The sequence below is a fragment of the Choristoneura fumiferana genome, chromosome 12, assembly GCF_025370935.1.
Source record: "Choristoneura fumiferana chromosome 12, NRCan_CFum_1, whole genome shotgun sequence".
NCBI lineage: Eukaryota > Metazoa > Arthropoda > Insecta > Lepidoptera > Tortricidae > Choristoneura > Choristoneura fumiferana.
Genome location: NC_133483.1, coordinates 10,884,951 through 10,912,719, shown reverse-complemented (window position 1 = coordinate 10,912,719; position 27,769 = coordinate 10,884,951). Strand labels below are relative to the sequence as shown.

Below are 27,769 nucleotides of genomic sequence, written 5' to 3'. Positions count from 1 at the left end.
CCCTATCAAGAAACGGAAACTGCCTGAAAAATAGGTTATGGTTTTAGAATGCAACTCCAACGATTTCATAAAGCAAAACTAAATTATATCTACACTTATAGCTACTAAATACTTATAGCATAATATTGTGAAATTATGTGTTATTTGTTATACCGATCATCTCTTAAGCCCTGATGGCCATTTGCTTCCACCATGGAGCCGCAGATGCATTTATGAGGCACACAAACATCGCAGCCCAGGCGGCCTACATGCCACCACAATGAGTCGTTGTCCAGAAGTATTTCCAAATAAGGAGCAAGCAAAGCCCATAACCACGCTCCCGCTTTGATTTTTGATACCGACTTCAGCCTGGCTAAATCCACCCTAGTGGCACACCCACCCACAAGTGCCAGAGCGTCTCTAGCCCCCACGTCATCCCAAACTCGTTATATCAGCGGAGCCCCGAGGCAGCGACGCTATTAGGTGTCGAGCCGTCCACCTTGCCAGTGCACCATGCACAAACGGAATGGTAACCCGATGGGGGTTTCATGAGAACTTTTAATTATAAGAGACAAGGCCACTATAATAACTCCATGTGCTGATGCGAGGAAGACTGGCAAGCCCACATTCTCCACACGCCGCAAACTGAGACCAAACTTGAACATGGGACTTGGTTGAATTTAGTAGTGACGGGCAGGCTTCCTCCAGGTCGCATTCTGTCCTTAAGACTATAGAGTCCAAAGTATATGAGGCCGGTGTGTGGGGGGCCGTTCGCCTGATGACTCGGTAGCACCTCCGGGTCTTGAGACGCTTGTGTTTTTGCGTACGAAGCATCCTCCCGCGTCCCACACGTTAAATTGCCCTCGGGAGCCGGATCGGTCCATTCAAGCCTTGCCGGTAAACTTGGAGGATGTGGTGCGAGCACTAGGGTCATTCCATAATGGGTCAGCCGTGGGCTTAGACGGAATTCGACCAGCTCATTTTCAGCTGGGTTTTGGAACACTGAGGTCACGATCCACAACACGCACTTTCGTCACGGAACCCGGAAATCCAGACTGTGTCGTCTTGAAGTAGGATCTCAAGAACGCGTCCAATACTGGCGAGAGGGATGTTCTGTTGGGCGAAGTGAAAAAATACATTCCCACCCTGTACCTTTTTTACACCAGGTCTATCATTCTCCTTCTAACCTTGTCTACGGCGATTCTCAAATTCTTTCGCAGGTGGGTGCGCAGTAGGGAGATCAGCTTGGACCGCTTACCTTCAGTCTTACTATTCATGAAGCACTGTCGTCTCGAAAATCACCTCTTAATATTTGGTATTTACTCGTAGATGATGGCACCTAAGGAGCCTAAGGTCGTAAAGCAGGACTTGGCTTTCTTATCCCCCCCCCTTGAGTGGTATAGGACTGAAGGCGAATATGGGACAGATTTAACCCGCCTATTCTCCTTCTTTAACTTCTTTAAGGTCTTTCTTCCTGGTCTCAAAGGGCTTTTTACACTAGACCTTTACCTCTTGGGTTCTTCTATTTTCCAAGAGGCCATTTCTAGTGCACTAGAGACCAGGAAGCGTCTATTTTGCTCGCCCAGGAACGTATGAAGAGTATTATTACCCATCTCATCTCGACTCTGTTACGAATGTGTTTCGCAGTTCCAAAAATAACCTATTTTTTGAAAACCACTCCAATGGTTGTGTTCGGGTAAAACTTCTTATTTGACGTCACGTTGAGAGATACAAAGGAGACTGTATTGAACGTGTCCCTTGCGGATGAGCAATGGGTCCAAGCGTCCTTGCCCATATTTAACGGTGGTCTCGGTTTGCGGCGTGCGGCGGATGTGGGCTTGCCAGCGGTCCTCGGATCGGCACATGGAGTTGGTGGCCTTATCTCTTAAATTTTTAAATCTCATAAAGATTACCAATACCATTTCGTATGTGGATGATGCACTGGCGAGCCGAATGAGACTAGCGTCACTGCACGGGGCTCCGCAGATACAATGAGTTTGGGATGACGAGGGGGCTAGGGACGCTCTAGCACGGCCTGTGGGTGTAACCACTGGGGTGGGTTTGGCCAGGCTGAAGTCGGCATCAAAAGTCAAAGCGGGAACGTGGTTATAGGCGTTGCCTGTTCCTTATTTGGGAACAGTCTTGGACAACGACTCATTGCGGGTGCCAGTAGCTCTCCGCCTGGGCTGCGATGTTTGTGTGCCTCATAACTGCAGCTGCGGCTCCATGGTGGAACCGAATGGCCATCAGGGTGTGTTATGACCAGTATAACAACTTTAGATATACTTTCACTAGAATAAAAGATATTTGGCATAAATACCAGTAATTCATTATACCCCACTGAACGTTATATCGAACATAGGTTATATCACATATATTATACCATCAATCAGGCCTACGCGTCTGTTCCAGACGAATTTTGGCGTGTTGCCTGTGCACAACGTCTTTGGTGGCTGACTAGACCGATGCGAGAGCGACATGTCCGTCCACATCTCTGACAAGCGAAGTCTGCGGATGTTGGTGCAGAACGGCCTTGGTGTCGTTTCTGTCTCTTTTCAATAAGTGCATTGAGCCAGGCAAGCCTTCATCGCAATACTTGCGGCCCTCCAACACACGTCTGCACCAATCAGTGCATTTTTCCGCAAGCTTTTCTCAGTCTAGGTGGTCAATTTTGAAGACGGCCATATCTCACTTAGCGCAGTCCTTAAATCTCAGCAAAGGTCTCACGACGTTTCATTTGGCATTATACCATATTACTGTTAGGGGCTGTTTCACCATCCATTGATTAGCGTTAACCGACGGTTAAATGTGATGCCGTCTCCGTATATTGAGTCTATTCGAACAAAACAAATAGAGACGGCATCACACCTAACCACAAGTTAACAGTAATCAATGGATGGTGAAACAGCCCCTTAGTATATTAATAGTTTGGTACAACAAGTACAACAAGTCCATGATACCGGAATAGTTAGATCATGAGAATAATAAATGTTGTTGTACCAATAGTGCATTATATTTCTTAATCGTTATATAGACCAATAATATATCTAAAGTTGCTATAGCAACCATGACGCATGAGTTTGTTATTCAGGTTTCTTACTTATTAGGTACTAATAAGTACTATAATGTTGAATGAATGATTTATTTGCATAACATAGAAAAAAAATGTTCTGAAGTTTTAGTTGAAATGCTAATTAAAGTTATTACCTACAGAATAAATTAAGGTATTTTACGTATTATTTCATCCTTAAACCTAAGCGTATGCTGTGTATATACACCAAAAATAGTAGGACATGATAATGATCAAAATACCTCAAAAAATAATAGTGAAAAAAACCTTTTGTGCATTTTGTTAGAAATCAGATGGTGCCTTTGTGATTAATTACCTTATAATATTAACAAAAGTCTAGTTTTAGTAACAGTTAACGTTAAGTTATTGAAATTTAAGCATAGATGATTAATATTTATTATAATTAATTAATTTTATTTATATAATTTCTGTTCAGTAGGTACTTTGGAATATTTTTTCCCTTGCAATTTGGTAAATCAGCATTATGAACAGTTTGATAAGAATAAAATGTGTGTTGTTAGTAAAAACATGCTAAATTTATTGAGACGTAAAATCACATAAGTTAATTTGAAATATGACGTTTGAGGTCAATTTTTACGTTTAGTCTTTTTGCCTGATTGCATTTGCTCGATGACTAGGGGACAATTTACTAAAGCGACACTTATCTCCTAAACCAGTGGATTTGCTATGAATTATTAAAACCTTATTATAGTCTATTAAATTATGTGTCATATATTCCTGGAAATTTTAAAATTGGTTGTCTGGTTAAAAAGTTATGATTTTTTTTCGTAAAAAAAAAACTTTAAATCGCTCTCCTGTAAAGTTGACGAAGTGTCGCTTTAGTACTTTTGCCTGCCGAGCGACGATATGCTCAGTTGAATTAATTTATTCATGATCAGCGTGTCTCGTACCCTCTTGTTTTTTTTCATCACACTTGCTCGTAAACAGTGTCGTAACATGCAGGCTACCTTGGTTGCAACCCCCCCAAATAAAACCCTCGACCTTTATGTGCTTCTCATGAAACCCGTGGTCGGTAAGTGAGTCATTGCCCGTACTAATTTTCTTGTCATGAAGCCCAAGGTCGGTAAATGAGTGTGATACTGCATGGCGTGTAGGAGCGCGGCGCGCGCACGTCGGGCACATGCTGCGTGGGGTGCGGCGGCGCGGAGGCTGGCGCTGCCAAAAGCGTAGTCAGCGGTATCGGCAATTTTTGAAAAAAATATTAGTTTTTCTTTTACAAATATACAATTTTACTCGCAAATGTGATGAAAAACATTGTATGTCGCACGGGCGGTACTAGAATTACGAACATCGACTCATTAAAGCCTTCTAATAGACTCCCGTTCGTAATTCCTTGTTTACCGCCCTTGAGACACAATGTACTATTAATTATTCCGTGGCAGTGAATCAACCAACTCTACAGTCAAGTGTTTATGAAGATCAATGCCGCATCTCCTGGGCCGTAATTTCTATTCAATATGTGAATGTTCATATTATATACCCTACCTCCCATGAACAAGCTACGACCTCGTGGCTCAGCCAATACCTACCACCTACATTTGCAGTCTTTCAACCGATGTTTAGTCCACTGCCCGCATCAAACTCTAAGTTTTCGATTGTTTCGCAGACTTCTTGCGATTCAGCATCGATGACGTCGAACTTGGTCGCATTACACCCGGCAACGGCGGCTTCTGGCAGCATGGGGGCTTCAACAACCACCCTGGACTACTCAACCCGTGGCGCTATGGATCCAAGATGGCGCCCTTTGATCAGAAGGTAAAAATTGGAATAAGCGCAGAGATTTCAGTTCTAATCCATACTAATTATTATAAATGCGAAAGTGTGTTTGTATGTTTCTCCGTCTTTCACGTCGAAATGGAGCGACGGATCGACGTGATTTTGGCATAGAGATAGTTTATAGACCAGAGAGTGACATAATTCTCGAGGGAACAGCGCACGATAACCGAGCTTCACGCGGGCGAAACCGCGGGCAAAAGCCAGTGCTGTTATACATTTAGACAAGACCAGAACATCCTTGATTGCTGGTAGAGTTAGAGTTACATATCTAACGATAGTGCTATATATAGAATAAAGTGTCATAACTTTCGTACTAGTACAATTTCTTGTTGTACATTCTGAAAAGTACATAATTACTGCAGCAACGGCGTGATGATCAATTTATAATCCATTTCTTTACATCGTAACTTTTACCAGACAATAAACAAAATATTAAAATTGTAATGTTTCAGTTCTACATCATCATGAACTTAGCTGTCGGAGGCACCAACGGCTTCTTCCCTGACGGTGTCACCAATCCTTTCCCCAAGCCCTGGTGGAATGGCTCTCCCACAGTAAGTGCCACTTTAATGTAAAGTAACTATATACTTGCCCTTAATAGAAATACCCCTAATTCATAAAAAAATGTTAGACTAATTCATAAATTCTTGTTAAATTTATATTACCTTAACATTCGATTTTTTATAGGTCACTTTGCCATTTAGTAGGTATCAAACAGAATGAAGTCGGCTACAAAAATAATATGTATAAATGACACTTGCTACTACCTATTCACTAATAGATGGCGCTGGCGTTTCTTGCTAAATCCTGGTGTTAACTCATAAGTAACTCTCCGAGGAAACTATTGGGTTAACTAGTGGATTGACCTAAGGACCTTGCGAGCGTGGATTCGCACCCGGGCTCTGAGTTTTTCCAACTTATATGCGAAATCCCATTAGAAAGTTTAGCACCACTTGCGAATCAGATCAATAGTGTGTGAAGTTCCCATCCACACTGACCCTGAATGGGAACTACAAACCAAACCCAGAGATGACAATGAATGACGATTGACGACTATAAATAATGTTTGTTTCTCAGGCGGCGACGGACTTCTGGAACGCGCAAGCTGCGTGGCTGCCAACCTGGAACTTGAACGTCAACGACGGACAAGACGCCTCACTGCAGGTCGACTATGTGCGCGTCTGGGCTTTGTAAACTACTCACGTTTCTACTACTTTACCATGTAAAGAATGAACTGAATACATTTCTAAGAACTATAATAACCCTGTACCTAAATATTTTGTATCTAAAGAGCGCTTACTTGGGAGCTGACAGTTACATAATTTCGACACTACCGTACCGTACCTACTGGTTATACTCGTAAAGCTAGACCGCGCAAACCTGTCTTATTTACCTTAATGTCATATAATTAAAACTAAAGTCATATTATTTTAAATTTAAAGTTTTAAGCTGACTTCAAAAGAAGGAACTTATTATTCAGTGGTAAAATATAAATAAATAACATTGAAACATACCTTTGATGTGTCGTACAAAATGAAACAGGTCTCTCAACAAATTTTCCATCCTCAAAAAAGACCTTTTTTAGACTTTTGTAGAACACCGTATTACACGCTTACGGCCAAATTGTACGCGTAAGAGAGATAGCATATATTGCAATCTTTCATTCGTGCTTATAATTATTGATTCGTTTCATCCAATCTATAGTTAAGTTTTCCGTCAAAGGCAAAAGATGGCAACTTTCGAGGTAGTTCAACTATTCAGCAAAAGATGGCACCACCAAACATTATATTAGAACTAAAATGTCTAGGTACCAAAATTCATTTGTCAGGAGATAAATAAGATCTTAGCAGTAAAGATTTCTAAATCTCAAATACTCCTAACCATAGACTTAAATCAATATTGTTAGAGCGATTTGTGAAATCCTCTTCGGCTTCATCCTCAAAAAATAGGCCAATCAAGAATGTTTCTCTAAAAAAATTTTCAGTGCACCCTCTATAGGTACTAATTCACCTCATGAATTACGCCTGCCAATTAGTGACGTACCTGTGGTCAACTTTATATTATTTATATAAATATTAAATGTAATTCAAAAAGGGTAGGTTATGTTAGTTAGGCAACTTCAGTTGCCCGAAGGGCAAAACACCCAGAAAGAGGAAAGCGTCGAAAAGCAGTTGGACAAACTATAGTTCGACCACGGGCCGGGAGGGTGCCTTTCTAGTCACAGTCATTTAGGCTATTTAGACTTATAAAAATAAGTCAGTACTTGAAGTTATTTTTTAATAATAGATAGATACAATATATACAATAATTTTTCGTATTATATACAACACAACACTTGTTATGTTATGATCACTGATCAGTCCATACGATAGAAGCGTGGGCTGAGGTACTGCGCCGGTTTGTTTGACGAGAGCGGAGTCGAAGTTGCCAGCATGTATGGAGGCACGCGACGCCGCTCCGAGAACGGGCTGCGCCGCGGGTAGTGGCGCCGCTCAATCACCTGCCAACAAATAATGTTTTGTCATCGTATTTGTCGGAAAAAATCGTATTTATCTTGCTTTCTCAACTAGCTTACTGAATTTTATTGAAGCTAATACTTCAGTAAGCTAAGTTGAGAAAGTTAGATAAATACGAACATACGATGGCAAAACCTTATTTACTACATCAAAGTCAAATGTCAAAAAACGGGTGTAGTTTTTGTACGACTTGTTAATGCACGCTTAAATAATACACGGCCTGATAATCCGTGCTTATGTGCACGAATTATCATGCCGTGCAGTATCACCCCGTACCGAACTAGCAGGGAACCAATAATGTACGCGCAATAGTGTACGACGTCATAATCCGAAGCATTATGTCTTCCGATTATCATGCTTACGATTTCCGAGATTGAAATAAAAAAAATACCTAACGTAGGGCAAAAGCGGGGAGCGAGGCTGCCGCCTCGCTCGCACGCCCTCGCTCTTCAACCTAATCCGGCCGGGTCGGATCTGCTCCGACTATATTGATCTCGCTCGCTGCGCTCGCTCGATCCGCGGCGAAAAATGTCTATTCATTCGAATCGATTGGATTCAGATTATCACGTCATACATTATTACTAAGTACATTACACCGCGCGCAATATTTTGTATGCCCTGATAATGCGCCACCATGATAATGTACGGCATGATAATTGGAAGCGATAATGCTTCGGATTATCACGTCGTACATTATTGCCCGTACATTCTGAGTTGTACATTATTGTTTGCCAAAAAAACTACCTACATCTATAAATAAATACATAAACGTAATTACAAAAACCACGAGTCACGGCGCATAGATTGAATGCTCTGTAGTTAGGTATTTCGAAAAATCGGAAATTCCCGCTCTATGCAAAAGTTCAATTAAAGATCCAATCCTGGGCGTTAATGAGTCAGTCAATTAATAATTTTCCTTGAAGATTGTGTGTGTTGCCAATCAAGGCTGCTTTTCCACCAGAGATGTGCAAAGATGTGATGCGAGATGTGTTTTTCACAAACCAACGCTTCATTTACCTATCCTCGCACAGCACATCTCTAGTGGAAACAGCTGAGCGGAGCAAGGCGAGGTAAATGAAGCGTTTCTATTTGTTCATGAAAAACACATTCCTCGCAAGTCGCACCACATCCTTGCACATCTCTGGTAGAAACGGAGCATTAGGGGACTATCCCGAACGCCGTCATAGCCAGGCCATTAGAATAACTGAATAAGGACTGCTGGTGGAAGTAAAACTCTGAAGGCTGACACACACTTCAGAGGCCGTATTGTCTAAGGCGCTAACATTCACGATTGTATTCACCATCTCTTTCTACCCTCGTCTTGTACCGTGTGACAGAAAGAAGTAGTGAAAAACGATTGTGATTCCAAGGCTTTAGACAATAAGGCCTCAGGACGGTCTATCACAAATGAATACCTAATAAGTATAAAATAGTAACAAATCGTTTACCTTGTCGAAAAATCTTGTAAGCTTAACCGAGTTACTTGTGCCAGGTCCTAGAGATCTGCAAAATAATATCGCGCTTTTAAAAACGAAAACGTAGCTGTACAACATGTTTATGTGTGTGTAACAGTAACTGTACGCCTCATCTGCACTGTCTCAGTATGGGTAGCAATTTCACTTTACGGTAATTTTAAATATAAATTACAGTAAAATTAAAGGCGAGTTATACTTTTAAATTTAGATTTGTATTAAATTCCGCGCGCGCAAAGTTTGAACAAAACAGATATACTTGCACATAAAATACAGATAAATACGAACTTAAATACAGTGTAGGATTTAGGATACAGCTAAGGATAGCCTCAAAAAGCTGACTGCACGAGTTAAATTACAAAATGGCGAACCTGGCTTGGTGACAGTTCACAAATATTTCATCAGCGCCACACTGCTCTGCAATGCTGCTAGCCAGTCTTCTGTATTGGTTCTTCCTCTGTTTTTCCTCTGCCAAATCAAACTTGGTTCCAATTACCAAAATAGGAATCTGGAAGACAATGCAATAAAATGTTTTGTGCTGGCCTTAAAGTAATTAATTCATTGAATCAGGTGTTACTTTGCTGATGGTCATTCATTATTAATGAACTACAAACAATTGTTAAAAGCAATTACTTTGCTCACCCGCAACCTTATGATAGCTATATCTATGCAACCATCTATTAGCATGATTAATGGTTGTGATGCGCCGAGGATGAACTCTGGTTGAGTTCGAAACGCGTCAGTGTTATGTGATGGTGGATGTGGTGGATTTTGTATGGTTTGTATGTGTTCTTACAGTGTGGAGGTGGAGGAGCTGCATGAACACACATTTATTACATAGACATAGCTATCATGAGGTTGCAGGTGAGCAAAGTAATTGTTTGTAGTTCATTGAAATTTAATATTCTAAGTAATTAATTGCTTTAGAACAATGGCACAATAATAATAAGATAGAATTATTAAACCTCACCTGTGTGGAGCCAAGAAACTGTTCCGGATCAACATCTACATGTTGAAGTGCAGGGTTGTCTGAATTCAATATCTCAGAAAGCCATTTTTGTAAATTAACTTGACTCTTTCTGTTTGTCAAGTCATGTACTAGAATAATTCCTGAAATTATAGAAACAAACAAATAAGTGTATAAAAGAAGTGAATACAATGAACTGCAGTGAAAATAAAAAACCGGCAAGGTAAATCTCGTCAATAATATTCACATGGTAATATCATTTTTGAATTGACATAATGCAATTAAATATTCAACCTACCATGTGTGGGTTGATAGAACACATTCCTGGTATTCCTGTGTCCATTTGAACCTCCAACATCCCAAAACTCAACAAAGAATGTATTTTGTGCTTCTGTCCCTTCCTTGTACTGGTGAAGTTTGACCTCCACTGAACAGCCCACTGTCCAGCCCGGAGACAAAAGGGGTTTGTTGTGAGCTATCAAGTATGTTAGTGATGTCTTACCAACGCCTACAATAAAAAACAAATTTGCTACAGAAAAGTTTATTAACTAAATTAAATAAGATAAAAAAACAATACTCTATTCCTTATCTTTATTATTCGTAATACAGCTTGTGCATACAAAATAGTGAATTGGTGGGAAAACAATAGAGCCAGCAGAACATTTTAACACAAACAAGGAAGCCTTGAATAACATTAACACATATAACTCATACATAACATACCTACTTAATAATGTCTTGTGCTGTGTACAATTAACAAAATAATAATTTATTTATTTATTGATTGAATTTCTCACTGCATATTTTAAGAAATGTTTTTTGAGTGGTATCACTGAGAAATGTCAGAATTTGGCTGAATAAAAAAATTTATTACTAGGTAGAGGAGGCATTTTTTTTAAGCTAACAAAATAAAAGAAACAAAGAAATAAGGGATTAGTCCGCCGTTGTACATGTATCTCAGTTCATTTGTCTTTCTTTTTTGTACAACAAAGTTTATGCACATACACAAAGTAAAAGATAAAGAAAGTGCATTAACATGACATAATAAAAATTATGATGTACCTAATTTGTTAGTGCCTCAGTTGAATATAAATCATTTAAATTTAATTTTAAAACGTCGAAGTTAGGTGCAAACATAGCTGAATATAACTTAAGATTGGCGCCAAGTGAAGTTCACGTTGTTGTGTTGCCTAACTTCAAAGATGTCACTCACGTTACTCTACAAAAAGCAAGTAGGAAGGCCATAAGATTGATGTTTATTTTGTTTGCAACGAATATACGAAAGATAGTGGTGTTATTTGGTGAACGAATAATTGTAAGAATGTGATTTACCGGAATCGCCAAGAACAACGACTTTTACTTTCTCAATTGCAGCCATTTCGAGATAAAGCAGTAAGTTCTCATTATTTTGACCACTTGTGACGTTTAGAATGTGCACAACAAGCATACCAACATTACATTTGACAGCAGACAATGACAATACAGACAAATAGTTGCCACAATGTATTTTTGAGTCGATACTTCAGCAATCATTTAATTACAAATATAAAGTCGTTACGCTGTTTATTTATATGGATTTGAAAGAAAGAATTGTATTTTGTATTTACAAAAGAGCTCGTAGGTGATTTTCACTGTCGAATGCAACTTTAATTTTCCTCACAATAAATTTGGTCATGACGATTTTTGACTTACGATTATATGCGTCAATTCGTTTTCCTTGTGAAAACTGAAAATTTTAATGTCAACATTGTCCATTCAACTGTCAAATTAGTCACGCTCGCTCACGTCCGTCCGTTGCTCCGGTTCTTGCTTTGTGGCTAGCTTGGTTGTAATGAAGAACGAAACAACTGAAATCAATAATAATGCGTCCGCCATTGTGTAGTCAGTGTCATGTTTTTTCAGTACGTAGTGTATTATAAAGTTAAAGTTATTGAATAAAATGCATCGATCCGGCATTACATACATCGAATTACTTGTTGTCCAATAGTCGCAATGGATATGTATTCCCAAGTAATAACACTAATAATCGTGATCCTTTATTTAAAGTCCGTGCATCCTTATTGTGGGCCATACAATGGCCAAATATGCAAAAGCTATTCAACTGGATACGTGTGGTACAACCATACGGGCGGACTGGAAAATGAGAAAATCACGACAGGCCTCTGGAAGGAAATGATATCAACTCTCAAGGAGCCGTGTCGAAGCAAAGCTGAGAAATTAATATGTGCTTACGCATTCCCGAAATGCATTGATAAAGATGGAGTTGGATATTTTGGATTACCTCTTTGTTATGAAGATTGCATGGCTGTTAAAATGCAATTTTGTTACAATGATTGGATCGTTTTTGAAGAGCAGAAACGCAGAGGAGTGTATTTAGAATCTAGAGGTCATTTTCGATTTCCTGACTGTGAGAAGCTCCCTCGTTTTTCAGGCAAGGGTTCTCAAGTGACATGTCATAATGTAGGCATCACAGATATGGACTACAATGAAGTGACTACTAGTTGTGTGAAAGGCAATGGACGGTATTACCAGGGCACCATGAATGTCACTGAGAGTGGCCGAGCTTGTCAAGCATGGGAATCTCAGTCCCCACATCAACATACTAGACCTCCACTGGTGTTCCCTGAAGTGCAAAACTCCACAAACTATTGCCGGAATGCGGGTGGGGAGGAACGTCAACCCTGGTGCTACACCATGGATCCACAAGTGCGGTGGGAGCTCTGTGACATACCACTATGTGCCAATTCAAGCCTAGATGAAGACAATATTGTTGGACCAAATATAGAAATGGAAAACTATTTTACACCCACTTTTGTGTTACTGTTATCTGTTGGTGGCCTGGGGTGCATTTTAGGAATTGCATCAATTGCTCTCTTGTGTCACTATTTTTTGAAAAACCATTCAAAAAGTAACATGCCTAATCGCAGAACTGGCCAGAATATGGATATTGACCTTGATAAACTACCCAGTAATCTAGCTTATCACACCACTGGAGCCCAGCTAAATCCAAAACTGGAAAAATTGGAGTTTCCAAGGAATAACATAATTTATATTCGAGATTTGGGACAGGGTGCGTTTGGCCGTGTGTTCCAAGCTAGAGCCCCAGGGCTAGTCCCAGAGGAAGAGTTTACTCTTGTTGCTGTCAAAATGCTGAAAGATGAAGCTTCTCATGATTTACAACTAGATTTCGAAAGAGAGGCCTGTTTACTGGCAGACTTTGATCACCCAAATATTGTGAAGCTGCTGGGTGTGTGTGCTATTGGCCGTCCCATGTGCCTACTGTTTGAATTTATGGGGAAAGGTGATTTAAATGAATATTTAAGGGCCTGCAGTACAGCAGCCAACTACCCACCAGTGTCCGAGTTCCGAGAGGATTTGAGATTGCTTGCCACGCCCCTGGGTCACTTAGACTTGCTACACATTGCAAGGCAGATTGCCTCTGGCATGGTCTACCTTTCAGATCGAAAATTTGTTCATCGTGATTTAGCAACCAGAAACTGTTTGATAAATGATGATATGGTGGTAAAAATTGCAGATTTTGGTCTGTCACATAAAATTTATTTACAAGACTATTATAAGGGAGATGAACATGATGCCATCCCTGTGAGATGGATGCCTTTAGAAAGCATATTGTACAATAAGTATACATTGGAGTCTGATGTGTGGGCATATGGAGTATGTTTATGGGAGATATTCTCATTTGCCTTGCAGCCCTATTTTGGTATGACGCATGAAGAAGTAGTTAGGTTTCTAAAAGATGGGAATGTCCTGGCCTGCCCTGACAACACTCCTCGCTGTGTGTATGATCTAATGAAGCAGTGCTGGAACAGCCACCCCAGTGACCGCCCCAACTTCCGACTTATCTACCAAACACTAGACAACATACAAATGATTCTTGAACGAACTCACTCTGACTAAATTCCAGTGCTTCAAAGATATCAATTGTAATTATAAGGACTGAGTTTGTAATTTAATTATGTATGTACCAATCTAATGTTATGTAAAGGACATTCTTGCCCCTAGATGTAAATAAGTTAGCTTAGCGCTCATATTTTGTGTACTTTGTCATTATTAAGTAATTTTTAATTAGTTAAGCAAATATTTATTGTTTATGTCAATTTCTATTTTAAGTAGTAATTGTGATTATTGTCCTTTCAAACACTTAAATATTGATCTCTATATTTACTTAAATTGGAATCGTGGCAGTATTTGTAAATTGACCTATGAACCTACTGACATTTTTTAAAGTTTTTGGAGGAATTCTCATTAATTATCACATAATTATTGAATCTAAGTAGATTAAAATATTACCTACCTATCTACCTCCTAAGAAATTCTCGAGCTAATATTTTTGTAGGCAGCCATTTTGTAAATTTAATTTTGTATGTTTAAATTATTACTTTTCCTTAGTATTTGTTTAGGGGTAAAAGTAATGCCATAGAGAATATCGCCATTGGCCATCCAAAGTACCTACTGAAGGATAGCACAAGTGTGTGAACTTTATGAATTTAAAATACATCCATTATCAATTAGATATTTTTACAATGTTAAGTGACAATCCAATACAGTAATTATTGGTTACTGTATTTTAAAGATATCACTGCCAAAATAATCTAAGACTTGTCTCTTGTACAAATATACTTTAAGGTTGAAATTTGCAGCTAACAATGGTGTTTTGGATTGTTTTATGATTCAATGTTGTTATTTATGTATGTACTTACAGTATTTACTTTAATTTCTGTATACACATTACAATGCTATTATTTTTAAATTATTTTAGAATAATTTCGTTGTTACAATGGAATAAATGTAATTTGAAAAAATCTTGGTTTATTAATACTTCAACGTCATAAATAAGTGATCACTTTTGTACCTTGACGCTTTCAGTTATTTGTTACATGTTTTCATATGGCTTTTCAAATATGACTTTAAAGTGACAAGGTACAATAGTGATCTCTTATTTATTTATGACGTTGACTGTACCACTACCAGCTAAGTTACTTGTCGAACAAACACTGTATAATTTTATACTTTCTGACCATGTGCATTGATATTGGAATTGAGAATAAAATAGGATCTTTTTTACACAAGGTGTGCTGCCACTTAACAAGCTGTCCCAACAGCCCGCCACAGGCTACTATACGGTACTTGTAAGTACTCCGCTCTTTGACTATCAGAATCACTTAACACTACTTGAATGCCTTTTATCTTATAGTGTTTACCATTGAAGGCGATAATTTTAAATAGCTAGGTACCTGCGTACCGGCTTTTACGTTTTTAGCGAAAACGAACATCGAATTTTAATTAGATCTGTTCAATATTCGTAGTCTAAATCAAGCAATCATTCACTGTATATAAAAAAATATACGAAGTTTACGAGTATGACAAGTGAAAAATATATTTTCGATGACAAAATTCTAAGGTAGGTGAGAAATTAAATTGGTTCGACATTACGTAGGCATGAAGGACAAGGACGCAGGCCCGAGTTGCCGTGCGCGACAGGCAGACCCCATTGCGCGTGGCCACCACGAAAGACGTTCCAGGATTTTCGCATAAAAAGCGGCAGGGCCACCTCGAGAAAGATTTCAGAAGAATAGGTTTATAATGTCGTTCTAATTTCAGCAATGACGGAAGAACGGCTCGTAACGGAGGTGCCCAGCAGCCTGAAGCAGTTGGCCCGCCTCGTGGTCAGAGGCTTCTACACCATCGAGGACTCGCTCATCGTCGACATGCTGGTCAGGAATCCTTGTAAGTGAAATCTTGAAATAGTACCTACCTACCTAAAGCAAGAATATCTTCTGCAGATCACTATTATTCTCGGAAATTTTTGCTTCCCGAATTTTGTATTTTATTTCCCGTTAGGAATTATTTCGTTCGTAGGTGAGTACCTATCATGGACACATGGAAAAAACCGGAAAAGATGCTATAGCCAGGGATGATGCTGTAGCAAGCATAAACACCAACTATAGCATTTTTCTATCTAACTGCCTATCATACGACCTACTTATATGCCTCCCTACCTAACTTGCAGCCTTTATTAATGTTACTACTTTATTAGTGTGTTAGTTAAATTTGAACAATTAAGAATAATGAACCCGAAATATAGATTATCGTGATTAGGCTGCGTGCGTATCGACGAGAGATGTGATGTGACATCTCGATGTGTACATACTTTTACAAGGAAGTGGAGCGGTGTGCGTCGAATAAATCAGCCAATAGGAAACCAGCACTGAATACATACAGACGGCCCGCATTCCAACTGCAACGTTTGTACCTACCTACATAACTGCCGACTGCCCATAAATTCCTCATTGCATTTGATAGGATCTTTTTTAAAAATTGATAGACCACTTATTTGGCTGATGGTACTGGCCGGACTAGAAAAATAAAGTAAACAATGAAGTAAAATGAAGTAATTTTTACCGCATACATCTTTGGTAAAAGTGTAGCCTTGAAGTTCTACGGTAGACGAGACACTTGGCGCACCATATTTGCCTTGATTTGCAAAAATTACATACGGACTCCTTATAAAAATAATTCAATTTTTATCCTTATGGTTTTTTCTTCTTCACCAGTTGATAATCTAAGATTTATGTTATTTTTCAGGTATGAAAGAAGATGACATCTGCGAGCTCTTAAAATTTGAGAGAAAAATGTTAAGAGCTCGGATAGCGACACTGAAAAACGACAAGTTCATCCAAGTTAGACTGAAAATGGAAACAGGTAACTAACTTAATATAACTAGGCAGTAAGGGTACTTTTATAAACAAGTTTTAAGAAAAATACCACGCACAGTGCCCTTAGTGTAAGTTTTCGGTTACAAAATACGTCTCGATCGCGTTCGCGGTAAAATCTCAATTTGTATGGAAACATGAACAGTGCCTCTAGCGAAAGGTTTGCGATGTTCGTGTTTCCATACAACTTGAGATTTTACGCGAACGCGATCGAGACGTATTTTGTAACCGAAAACTTACTCTAGGGGTACAGGACTTATCACGCTAACACACAAGTAATATTTTCCTCGACGTTACGTTATACTATGTGACGTTATATGGCAACATTATGTCTACTCGTGACCACGGCCACTGTAATGTTGCCGAAACGTCGAGGTTAATATTACTCGTGTGTGTTAGCGTGATAAGTCCTGTGCGTGTTATTTAGACTGAGTGAAAATCACGAAAGTTAAGTTTAAAGAAATTCGACATAATATAGTATATTTTTTATTGAGGAACTAAAATAAGCCAATATATACAATCCAACTACTGGAAGTTGGTCGAATTTAACTTACAAGGTTTGATTACAGACACACAGACAACGGGACAGGTGAAACTAAATAAAAGCTTGTGAAAAAAAAGTTCGCATCCTCCGACATCTCTGGTGGAAACACAGCCTAATAAACTATTAGCACGTAACGTAACTACATTGTTTTTATTCGAAAAGTCGCACTTGCAGACGTGATAACTGTCACAGATCAATCAGACAAATTATTGTACCACAGTAGGTACATTGCTTGCTGCTTGAAAAAAAATTTATTACGATCTGGTAGTTTTAAGGCTTAACTCAAAATTATTGCAAAATTGATTCATAGACCTAAAACCAACGTCTGGACTACTAGTGTTTGTACTTATATAAAATACACGCTCATATAAAATTCCGTACTTAGTCTTCAACCACTGATGATATTTGGATGATATAATTATGACTCTCTGAGACTGGTCCTTGACTGATGGGCGATGGCCTATTTGGAGAGGCTCAGTGCCACGCAACGAGTTCTGGAGAGAGCTATACATAAGTTTCTTTTCGCGGTAGAATCCGGAATTGGTTTAGGTACCTACGGAAAAACGCCGAAGAAGTTAAAGTCATCGACATATCTCGAAGAACATGCAAGTTAAAGCTTAGAGGAAGTAAACACGTGGAACTCTTCAACGGTTAATGGCATCGACTTGAAATTTGGTATGCAAATGTAGTTTGGGTGAAAATACAAGTACAGTTAACAAAAAGTACTGACAAAAAAAAGCTTGTATTAAAAATGTTTTTTTATCAAAAACTTATTTTCATGATAAAAACACATTTCTCGCAACTGGTGGAAACGCAGCCTTAGGGCCTTTACTAACTGCTGCTGTTTGTGTTTGCTGTTTGAAAAATAGACGCTGTACAACCAAAATTCATTTCCAGGGTTGGACGGGAAAGCACAAAAGGTCAACTATTACTTTATAAACTACAAGACATTCGTGAACGTGGTGAAATACAAACTAGATCTGATGCGGAAACGGATGGAGACAGAGGAACGCGACGCGACCAGCCGCGCCAGCTTCAAGTGCCCATCGTGCGGGAAAACGTTCACAGATCTTGAGGTAAGCTCCGCTTTCCCGGAGCGATACAACTTAGGGTTCTTAAAAAAACAAGCTTATCAATCTCTCAAAGAGCCGGCAACGCACCCTTAATAACTATGTTGCGGGTTTCTATGTGCGGCGGAGATGCTTACTATCAGGTGACCCGCATACTCGTTTGGTCTCTCTTACATAAAAAAACCGGCCAAGAGCTTGTCGGACACGCCCAAATTAGGGTTCCGTAGCCATTACGAAAAAAATAAGTAATATTTTTCTGAGGATTTCGTATTTTATACGGAATCTTCCAAGTTTAGGTATATTTTATACCTTAGGCTGCTATTTACTCTTAAACTACTAATAATTCTCGAGAAAATTGAGCCGTTATAGTTTTCCTTGAAAGTTTGATGTACTTACTACCATCTTGAATTTTTTTTTCCACCCACCAGTTTAGATTTTAGAGTAGGGGGGTGCCGCTCGATTTTCATGAAAATTTGCTCTTTAAAGTTGAATATTTCGCAAAAAAATCACTGATAGGCCGATAGGACTACGTTATTTTGAGGTATTAAGTTTCAAGAATTCTAAAGTTTCTTATTTTTTGCCTGTGGGTACAGTCGTACCTATGAAGCTTATTGTAGCGTTTTGTGTCATTTTTGTTGCCTGCATTTTCAGCAATTTGAAGATTTGTGGTTGTTATTTTTTTATTTGAATAAATCTCGCAAAATAAATTTAAAGTTAAAAATAATTATGGCATCATATCTAGGATAGCCTGTGGAGTATGTAAACCAAATTTGTGTCATTTTCGTCCAGTGCAAACTGTTATATGGACAGTATGTAAAAATGGTGTGAAAAAAAAATTACAGTTTATGAAATATTTATTTCCTATTTCAGATTACTTACATACGCCTATAAAAAAAAGTTGTGCCAAATTAGACCACGATATTTTAAGATTTTAAATTATTTTGTTTTCTTAACCTACAAACGCTTCAAAAAAATATTATAGTCATTAGAGTTCACATATTTTATATCATAAATGCATGATAAATCGACATTGTAAATTTGTGTCATTTTCGCCCACGATATTTAAAATAATAAAACATAAACACAAATGGTTGCGGTCGAAACGGGCCGCGCGGTCAAGCGGCGGGGGCGACGGGGGGCATAAGCACGCAAACACGTTCGTTCGGTACGATTTCATCTATGGGAAGCATTCATATTAGATAATACAAGTATTGTCGTCGCATGGAAGTAGGCAATTGCTGGCTGAGTATGAGTATTAAACGAACGAACTTGCGAGTCCGTTTAATTATACAAAGCCAGCAATTGCTATTCCAGCTGAGACTAATATATAAACATTTTCTCAAAATGTATTACGATATTTAATTTTATATCAAAACTGCAGGTGTATTTTTCCTCTGAAATCACCACGAGCTGTTTCACACACATTAAAAAAAGTCCGAGGTTCTAACAAAATAACTGATACCTAATGGGTAGGTATCAGTTATTTTGTTATAGGTAGGTATGGGTAGGGCTACTGCGAAACTCGAAACTCGAAGTTCGTATCGTACTGTCCCTCTCGCTCTCGTATTAAATACTGTAAGTGTCAGAGGGACCGCACGACACGAACTTCAAGTTTCGAGTTTCGTAATAGCCCTGACTTGTGCCAACTTAGATATTACCGTGACCAAGTTTGAGACTTGATAATAATAAAATTTAAATGCGACATTGTTGTCGAGTATAGCGATCCTGCAATGTTTTTAACTCTTTCATTTTTTTCGCTGGCCTTAAACTATGCACTTCGCCTATTATATAACTTAATGAGTATTGAATTGACTGACTTTTATCTCCGCTACGTAATGAACAAATTGCATAACTTTCTTTTTTTGCATACTCTGAATGTAGTACCTATTCAAATAATGAAGTATGTAAATAATAGGTACATTAATTTAAGAATCAAAAAGGCTGATAGTTATATATAAAAAGGTTGCCTGGAAGCTTAGAGCAACCCGGGCGGAAGGGAGTAGCCATTCGACGCGTTCCCCTCTGTCAAAGTACAAGCCCAATTGGGCATACGAATTTTATAAAACAAGGCGCGCTCGGATTTCAAACTACTAGACTGAATCGAGAAGCGCGAGTGAACGCGGCGGTGCTAAAAATAACGAATTGTTCAGTTTCCTGCTGTAAAAAGAGATCTGGGACATCAAGCTTGCAAAATTATGGTGTTACATTTCACATGGAAGTAAATTGTTATCGTATTATTGCTATTTTTGTTGTGATTATTTTCGGCCGCTAACTTTAATTCTACCTTTTCTTCAAAACTAAAATGAGGTTACTGGACACTTGAAGCGTTGATCGAAAGCTCTCAACGTGCGTAATAACATGCCACAAAATACTGGAGAGGTTCGTATTTGCTATTTGCAACATGTCGTTTTTCTCATTTTATAAAAAAAAAATACACCGCTTTCATTAAATCGGGCGTGGCTCCTAGACTAGTTGAGGTTAGTTAGCAGTTGCAGCTTTAGTAGAAAGCATTTAGTATCCAGTGTTATTTTATGGAAAGACCTGAAGAGGTTCGCATTTCCATGTTGGTGTTTTTTTTTTCATTTTAGTTTCGAAGTTTTATATGCTGCTTGTTTTAATCTGGTGTAGCTGGCAATAATTCTCTTTCTTCACCAGACGTTCAGGTTGAATACTTGTCCCTAAATATAAACTAGTTTGTGTCATACTAACTACTAAATATAAACTAGTTTGTATCATATATCAACTAGTGTGTGTGTTTTTGTCAGTCTTATGACCTCACAAATGCAAATAATAACTCAAAACTTCTTAATTGGGTTGGGTTATAATCGGCCGCTAACTTTTGGCCGCTTACTTCACACCGGTATCTGGTAGTAACATCTTGGTAAAGCAGCCAGGAGCGTCTCCTCAGAAGGGAACTCCTCAGTGATTAATGACATCGATTTGAAATTTGGTGCGGAAGTGTTGTTTAGATAACAATGAAATTACAGTCAACCAAAAGTAATCAGCAAAAAAAACTAAAACTTATTAGGTAGGTATCTCGTAAAAAATTGCCATGGGATAGGCATAAAATCTCGAAATGACAAGCGCTAGACTTAAATTCATAAAATTTTGCACAGCTGTTTTTAATACAAAGTCAATGATAACTATGATGTAATTTTTGGGATTACCCATGAGAATTCAGTAAAATCTCGGAATCAATTAAACTGTCAGATTACGCGTGCGAAGCCGCGGGTAATATAAACAAACGAACGCTGCCAGCCGGCTCCCAAGCACCCGATGTACTCTTCCCGCGCTCGCCATTCGCGCGAAGTACGTTTCGTGGTTTTTTTTTTCAAATAATGAGAATCCGTGGATGAAAATGACACAAATTATGAATAGTGTTTTTTTACACCGTTATTAATCAAAACACGTAAACTCTAACAACTTGAATTTTCTTTTGTGGGTTTTACAGGGTATTGTATTAAAAAAAAATAATATCTATAAATATCGTGGATGAATTTGACACAAAATATTTTGGATAACAGATATCGGTATTTTAAAACGTCTGACATCTTTTTATCAAACTGTAATATTCTTTTAGAGTTAGTTGGGCGACATGTTAGGTACTGGTTAAAAATCAGGATTCCCGTGGATGGATATGACACAAAATGCCTAGGTACATCAGTTACTGCTCAGATATTAATAAGAAAGTAAAATTTTCGTCTTTAATTTTTTTTTCGTCAAATACTAATGGAAAACACTAATACCTAAATTTCTACTTATGCAGGCACCCAAAATGACACAATTTTTTGTATTAGGTTGGGCAAACGCTCCGGAAGCTATATGCGAAAAAGAAACAACTTTAATATTTTTGAAGCCTCAAAACGTAGTCCTACGGGTCTATGAATCGAAAAATCGTCTAAGCAAACCCCTTATGCTAGTTTACTTTTGTTTTGAATTTAGCGTAGGTAGGTTCCATTAAAGCGAACACAGTCAGAGTGCTCGTGCTCGTCGGCTGAAGATTAGTACCACTGAATAATTTATTGAATCAAGCGTTACTTTGCGGAGGTCCATAACAATGAACTAAAAGAATTTATTTGCTCACTCGCGACCTTATGATAGCTACGTTTACGTTTATGCAATACTAGCGACTCGCCCCGGCTTCGCACGGGATAAATAAATAAAAACCGGCCAAGTGCGAGTCGGACTCCCGCACAAAGGGTTCCGTACCTATACAACATTAGACATTAGCAAAACTCGACAAAAAATCCACGTTTGCTGTACTGGAGCCCTCCTTAAATATTTATTCTATTCCGTTTTTAGTATTGGTTGTTATAACGGCAACAGAAATACATCATCTGTGAAAATTTCAACTGTTTAGCTATCACGGTCCATGAGATACAGCCTAGTGACAGACAGACAGACGGACAGTAGAGTCTTAGTAATAGGATCCCGTTTTTATTACCCTTTGGGCACAGAACTCTAAAAAGGTCTCGAACTGCATGAACACGCATATATTGCATAAACGTAGCTATCATAAGGTCGCGGGTGAGCAAAGAAATTCTTTTAGTTCATACCACAGTTTCAGTATCAGTTTTAGTTAGTACCACTGAACTGTAATGATCTTGCACCGTTAGTAACATAGTGATAACATTCCAGGCAGATCAGTTATACGACATGATGACGCAGGAGTTCCGATGCACATTCTGCAGCCAAGTCGTAGAAGAAGACCAATCGGCGCTACCCAAGAAGGATTCCAGGTTGCTGCTCGCTAAATACAACGAGCAACTCGAGCCGCTCTATATCCTGCTGCGAGAAGTCGAGGGCATCAAGCTCGCTCCGGAGATACTGGAGCCAGAACCTGTGGATATTAATACTATTAGAGGGTTTGTATATTTTTAGATAGATGGATAGTTACTTAGCTTCAGTGCCTGTCTTCGGGGGGGAGGGGGGGCTAAAATGCTTCATCATCATCAGCCTACAGCAGTCCACTGCTGGACATAGGCCTCTTCCATGGCGCGCCACAACACTCTTTTGGTAGCCGTCCGTAGCTCGGTGATTCTTAGCACCCCCCGCCCTACCGTTACCATGGCCGCTACCGTAACCAGAAATAGTAGGGCTGCCGAGAACTGGGGGCCGGGGTAAAGATTGTGCATTGTGCTGCCATAAAAGGATTTGCCCATAATCACCACGCTGGGCAGGCGTATTGATGATCGCAGAACTAGGCCACTTGCACCAGCAACGCTGCTGCCCGGTTGCTGGCCTGCTTAATTTTGCCTAGTTGCGTTTGGATGTTAATTCCGCCATCTGTCGGTCGCCAGAGCTTTGTCAGTTGCTAGCAGGGTGCACCACGGGGCAGGTGAGGTTGACATTTGGAAATAGAGATTTTGGGTCCCGGTAAAAATGCTTCATGGTACAGTCAACTGCAAAAAATATGGACTTCTCTAACCCTTCAAAAATATGTATCACAGACTCTTATTCCGGCGTAATAAGGCCGTGGTAAACATATTTTTGAGTGGTTCGAATAGCTGGTGGTGCACTTGAATGTACTATTTTATTTTCATAAGAATATATAATCATAAGAACTACGCTTCTGTTACATTCATAGTTACATAGATACTCTTAACCTGTTCTCTCCCAGAGGCACAAATTTGTGCCCAAATTCCTTTGATCCTGTTATCCTGGGAGATGACAGATTAATTAGATGCAATGTTACAGGTGAAGCTAATACGACAACGTGTTATTGACGTTTAATCCGAGTGATCAAAAACGTTGGAGGGTTATTATTTGTGCGTTTTTACCGCCTCATTTTCGTGGTCACATTTTTCGGACGTCCTGTATTTCTACTAGATAACCTGGAAACTGTAACAGAATCTTCTACTAAAATGTGCCCACGAAAATTATACGTACCTAATAAACCCTCGAATAATGGCAGTGAATACCCTGTTTATAATCTTGTCGAGGAGGACAATAAAGAAAACGTCTTCTTGATGGTATTAGAGGTATAATTTTCTCACAATTAAGGTTATCGTGTTCACAAGGACCAAATTATATATAAAAAAAACCGTAAAAGTATCGTTTCGCGGATGTGCGCGCGCGCGGCTCGTTGAGTTGGTAGCTTGAAAGAGCGAGATACCGAGCGAGCGAGAGGGCTTGTAGGCTGCGTTCGGATGTAAATAAGGTTCGTGCTACAATGTTTATTCGTATCGCAGACTGAACACAAAGCAGAACGCCCAGCGTCCGCCCGGCGAGCAGTGGTCGGGAGAGGCCACGCGCAGCCAGGGCTTGGCCGTGGAGGAGACCCGCGTCGACATCACCATCGGAGAGGGCGACGCGGCCGCCACCGGCCAGGCGCGCAAGGAGCGCCCCGTCTGGATGGTCGAGAGCACTATCGTCACTAACGAACAGGTAACTTATAGGACTACTAGGCGCCCCCTGGGTTCGTATGGGTACGTATATTATCAAACCGAGTCAGAATATAATTCAAAAGTACATTGTTAGCATAGCACAACTGTACTTAGTATATTGTATACATTTTCTTTTACAAACCTTCTCCTGATAATTACAAACACGGCAAAAAAGAATTAATTAAGCAAATAGATGTAGCCATTTTAAAGTGATGCGCCGACATACATTTCATTAATTTTTATTTATTTAGGTAGGTATATATACCGTAAGTATATCGTGTATTTTTTTCTTTTATATCCAGGCAACCCTCCAATGGTTTTAATAGACCTATCCAACGATACCCCACACTTGGGTTAGTCGAGAGAAAAAAAAACACCCCCACTTTACGTCTATAGATTACGCTAAAAAAAAATTTATTTTTATTTTACCACTTTGTCGGCGTGACTGATATGTATATATTCATGCCAAATTACAGCTTTCTTGTACTAACGGTCTCTGAGCTTAGCCGCAGACGGACAGACAGACAGACAGACGGACAGACATGGCGAAACTATAAGGGTTCCTAGTTGACTACGGAACCCTTCAAAAATAGTGATCATGAAGTGCTTCCCAACCAAGGGGGCGTAGAGAAATGTCGGAGGAGGCGTAATAGGTACGTTTGCATCCGAAAAAAAAGCTAGGTAGGTAGCGTAGGTAAATTAACTTTTCCGAACTTAACTTAAAGGGGGCATGAAAATATTATTTTTGGTTCGGGGAGGCTCGGCGGAATAAAGGTTGGGAAAATCTAATGTAATGATACAAACTTTATCTCAAAATTTTGCAGAGCGATAGTGTCCACTCAACGGAGGCTGCCCTCGAGAAAGCGGCCAGCAACGCGACCACTACCAAAACCACCGGCAAAGAGAAGAACGATGACATTATGTCCGTTCTTCTTGCGCACGAGAAACAAAACACAGGTCCGTATTTAAGAAGCCAAACTGGATTTACCGTGAGATATAATTTATTTTCATTTGCATCGAGTATTTTTACGGTTAAAATTTTTAAAAAAAGTACGACAGATCGCTTGTGCGGCTGCGCGGCACATTTCCGCTGCCTAGCGTCAGGTAGCGTAGCTGTACTCTACACGTACTAAATATAAATGCCTAAGCAATTTACTACGTGAATACGTCTATTGATACAGTCAGTGTCATATAGTTCGTAGCAGTCAAGATCACCAAATACTTGGAAAAATCCAAATAGTCATTAACATTGACCCAATCAAAGTGATAAAATTGCTCAGGACACCCATCGTGTACAAATGTACCAGAGCATGCACATCGCCAAACACTTGGTAACATTCAAGCCGACATAAGTATCGTAACTTCCACACCACCACTAGCGTAGCAGCCAAAATATCCAAAAGTATGGGACACACTAAATGGCATAAGGTTTTAATCTCGGGTTGTGTGAAATAAATTAACACGTCATAAGATTCGAACTTTTTGTTTTGACAATCACGGATTTGCATGAGGCACACAGATACTTTATGGCTTGTATTAGCATACTAGCGGACCCGGCAGCCGTTGTCCTGCCCAAAAAAACACTACATTAAAATTATGATAACATAGCAATTTATTTAAATAAGTTCTTTAATTTGAGGGGAGAGTTTACCGTATCGACGGAATGAACATGAAATGTTTGACAGTTACGAAACCCATGAACATTTTGTATCGGAAAATGATTTTGTTTTTATTTTATTTTTTCGTCAATTTTCCAATGTTTTTAATACTTACTATCCTATTCCTGACGAAGAGACATATCCAAAAACACAAAAATTATAAAAATTGGTCCAGCCCTTCTTGAGTTATAAATGGTGTAACTAACACGACTTTGTTTTATATATAGATATAGACGCGAGGGCCCTTAGACCGCATTGCTCCAGCTAGACCGTTCAAGAGCAATCAGCGTATTGTTTTTTATTTTTTAACAAAAACTTATGTACTTGCAGGAAATAATGCTGCTAACACTCTGAAGGGAACTGAACCCGACAGTTCGGATTCCAGTGACGAAGAATCTAAGGATCCTTTCAAACTCAAGAACGAGATGGCTGCTGTCGGTAAGTTTGATAATCTTTATATTTTTACTGATAAAGAGCCAAATAAATTTCCCGGTTTTGTCTGCGTTCTGTTCGAGAGGAGCCGTACCTAATAGCTCAGTGGTTTGACTAAAGTACACATCATCATCTCACGGGCGGCGCTGTTTGCTTCCCATCAGTTGACCCGCAGGCTCGTTTACCCTCACTTATATAAAAAAAACATCTCACCTCAGCTTATAAACATCCCAATGCTGGGAACAGGCCTCCTTTTAGATTAAGAGGAGTTGCCACGAGGGCCCAGTACGAATGTAATTTTTGCATAAATAAATCGAAAATAAAATGGACCTACAGAGCTGGGATTTCTGCTTGTGAGGCCATACAGTAAATATAGGCCAAACCATTTAAACCGGGTCTTCACTAAGCGGCCGTGCGACGCAAACGCATGATTTTGTTCGATACTGGACTCAAAATCGCACCGAAAATGTATGCCGCGCGAGGTCTCTCGCTTAGTGGAGACCCGGATTTAGGCTACCCCGACTTCAACTTTTTAGTGTTGTTATTCTGTTCCGTAACTCGGGAGATATCAGTGATACACTTTGTTAGAAAAATGTTTGCAATGTACACTAGTATGTATGTATGTATGTATGTAAACTCTTTATTGTACAAAAGAAAAGAAACAAAACACAATTGACAAACTTTGAGATAGTTGTACAAAGGCGGACTTATCCCTTTAAGGGATCTCTACCAGACACTAGTTATTAGCATGTTTAGGAGATGAGCCATGAAGGAATTGCCTTAAAACTGTCACAATTCCTAACTTTTAGTGTATTTGTAGCCTTAATAAGTAACTCAGGAGACGTTACCATGGTAACAAGCTACCCTAAAAAGTTGATTGACCCATTTAATCGTGCCAACTCCGGCTCAAATATCTTGTCTATATTCCAGATGAGATGGAGAGCGATGATTCGGAGAGCGACGACAACGCGCCCACCGTGCTCGTGAACGGGAAAGCGGTGCCGATAACCAGCGTGGACGATGACGTCATCGCGCAGATGTCGCCCTCCGAAAAGGAGACCTACATACAAGTGTATCAAGAGTATTACAGTCATATTTACGATTAGTACGTGAATAAATGACCGTTTATGTACATTGATCTTAT

General features: G+C 39.3%; 4 protein-coding genes across 6 annotated transcripts; 3 read left to right on the top strand and 1 right to left on the bottom strand.

Annotated features, from left to right (window-relative positions):
* Positions 1 to 3,967: 3,967 nt before the first annotated feature.
* Positions 3,968 to 6,115, top strand: LOC141433777 (beta-1,3-glucan-binding protein-like). Its single transcript, XM_074095880.1, has 4 exons — positions 3,968 to 4,082; positions 4,677 to 4,825; positions 5,299 to 5,400; positions 5,924 to 6,115. The coding sequence occupies exons 1-4, from the start codon at positions 4,007 to 4,009 to the stop codon at positions 6,038 to 6,040; spliced, it is 444 nt and encodes a 147-aa protein (XP_073951981.1). The 5' UTR covers positions 3,968 to 4,006; the 3' UTR covers positions 6,041 to 6,115.
* A 994-nt stretch (positions 6,116 to 7,109) lies between these two features.
* Positions 7,110 to 11,265, bottom strand: LOC141433297 (rab-like protein 3). Its single transcript, XM_074095272.1, has 6 exons — positions 11,134 to 11,265; positions 10,100 to 10,309; positions 9,805 to 9,944; positions 9,206 to 9,342; positions 8,811 to 8,865; positions 7,110 to 7,346 (listed from the first exon to the last, which is right to left on the bottom strand). Exons 1-6 carry the CDS (start codon positions 11,246 to 11,248, stop codon positions 7,203 to 7,205), a joined length of 801 nt encoding a protein of 266 aa, XP_073951373.1. The 5' UTR covers positions 11,249 to 11,265; the 3' UTR covers positions 7,110 to 7,202.
* Positions 11,037 to 27,757, top strand: LOC141433296 (general transcription factor IIE subunit 1-like). 3 transcript variants are annotated; one of them, XM_074095270.1, is made up of 10 exons: positions 11,037 to 11,193; positions 14,893 to 14,951; positions 15,424 to 15,549; positions 16,408 to 16,524; positions 17,977 to 18,155; positions 22,788 to 23,014; positions 24,341 to 24,536; positions 25,360 to 25,492; positions 26,524 to 26,631; positions 27,556 to 27,757. In XM_074095270.1, the coding sequence occupies exons 3-10, from the start codon at positions 15,426 to 15,428 to the stop codon at positions 27,729 to 27,731; spliced, it is 1,260 nt and encodes a 419-aa protein (XP_073951371.1). In that variant the 5' UTR covers positions 11,037 to 11,193; positions 14,893 to 14,951; positions 15,424 to 15,425; the 3' UTR covers positions 27,732 to 27,757. The 3 variants fall into 3 exon arrangements, with proteins under 3 accessions (XP_073951371.1, XP_073951370.1, XP_073951372.1); XM_074095269.1 differs by lacking the exon at positions 14,893 to 14,951; XM_074095271.1 differs by lacking the exons at positions 11,037 to 11,193; positions 14,893 to 14,951 and adding an exon at positions 11,499 to 11,702.
* Positions 11,696 to 13,735, top strand: LOC141433294 (tyrosine-protein kinase transmembrane receptor Ror2-like). Its single transcript, XM_074095265.1, has one exon. It carries the CDS (start codon positions 11,794 to 11,796, stop codon positions 13,717 to 13,719), a length of 1,926 nt encoding a protein of 641 aa, XP_073951366.1. The 5' UTR covers positions 11,696 to 11,793; the 3' UTR covers positions 13,720 to 13,735.
* Positions 27,758 to 27,769: the final 12 nt, after the last annotated feature.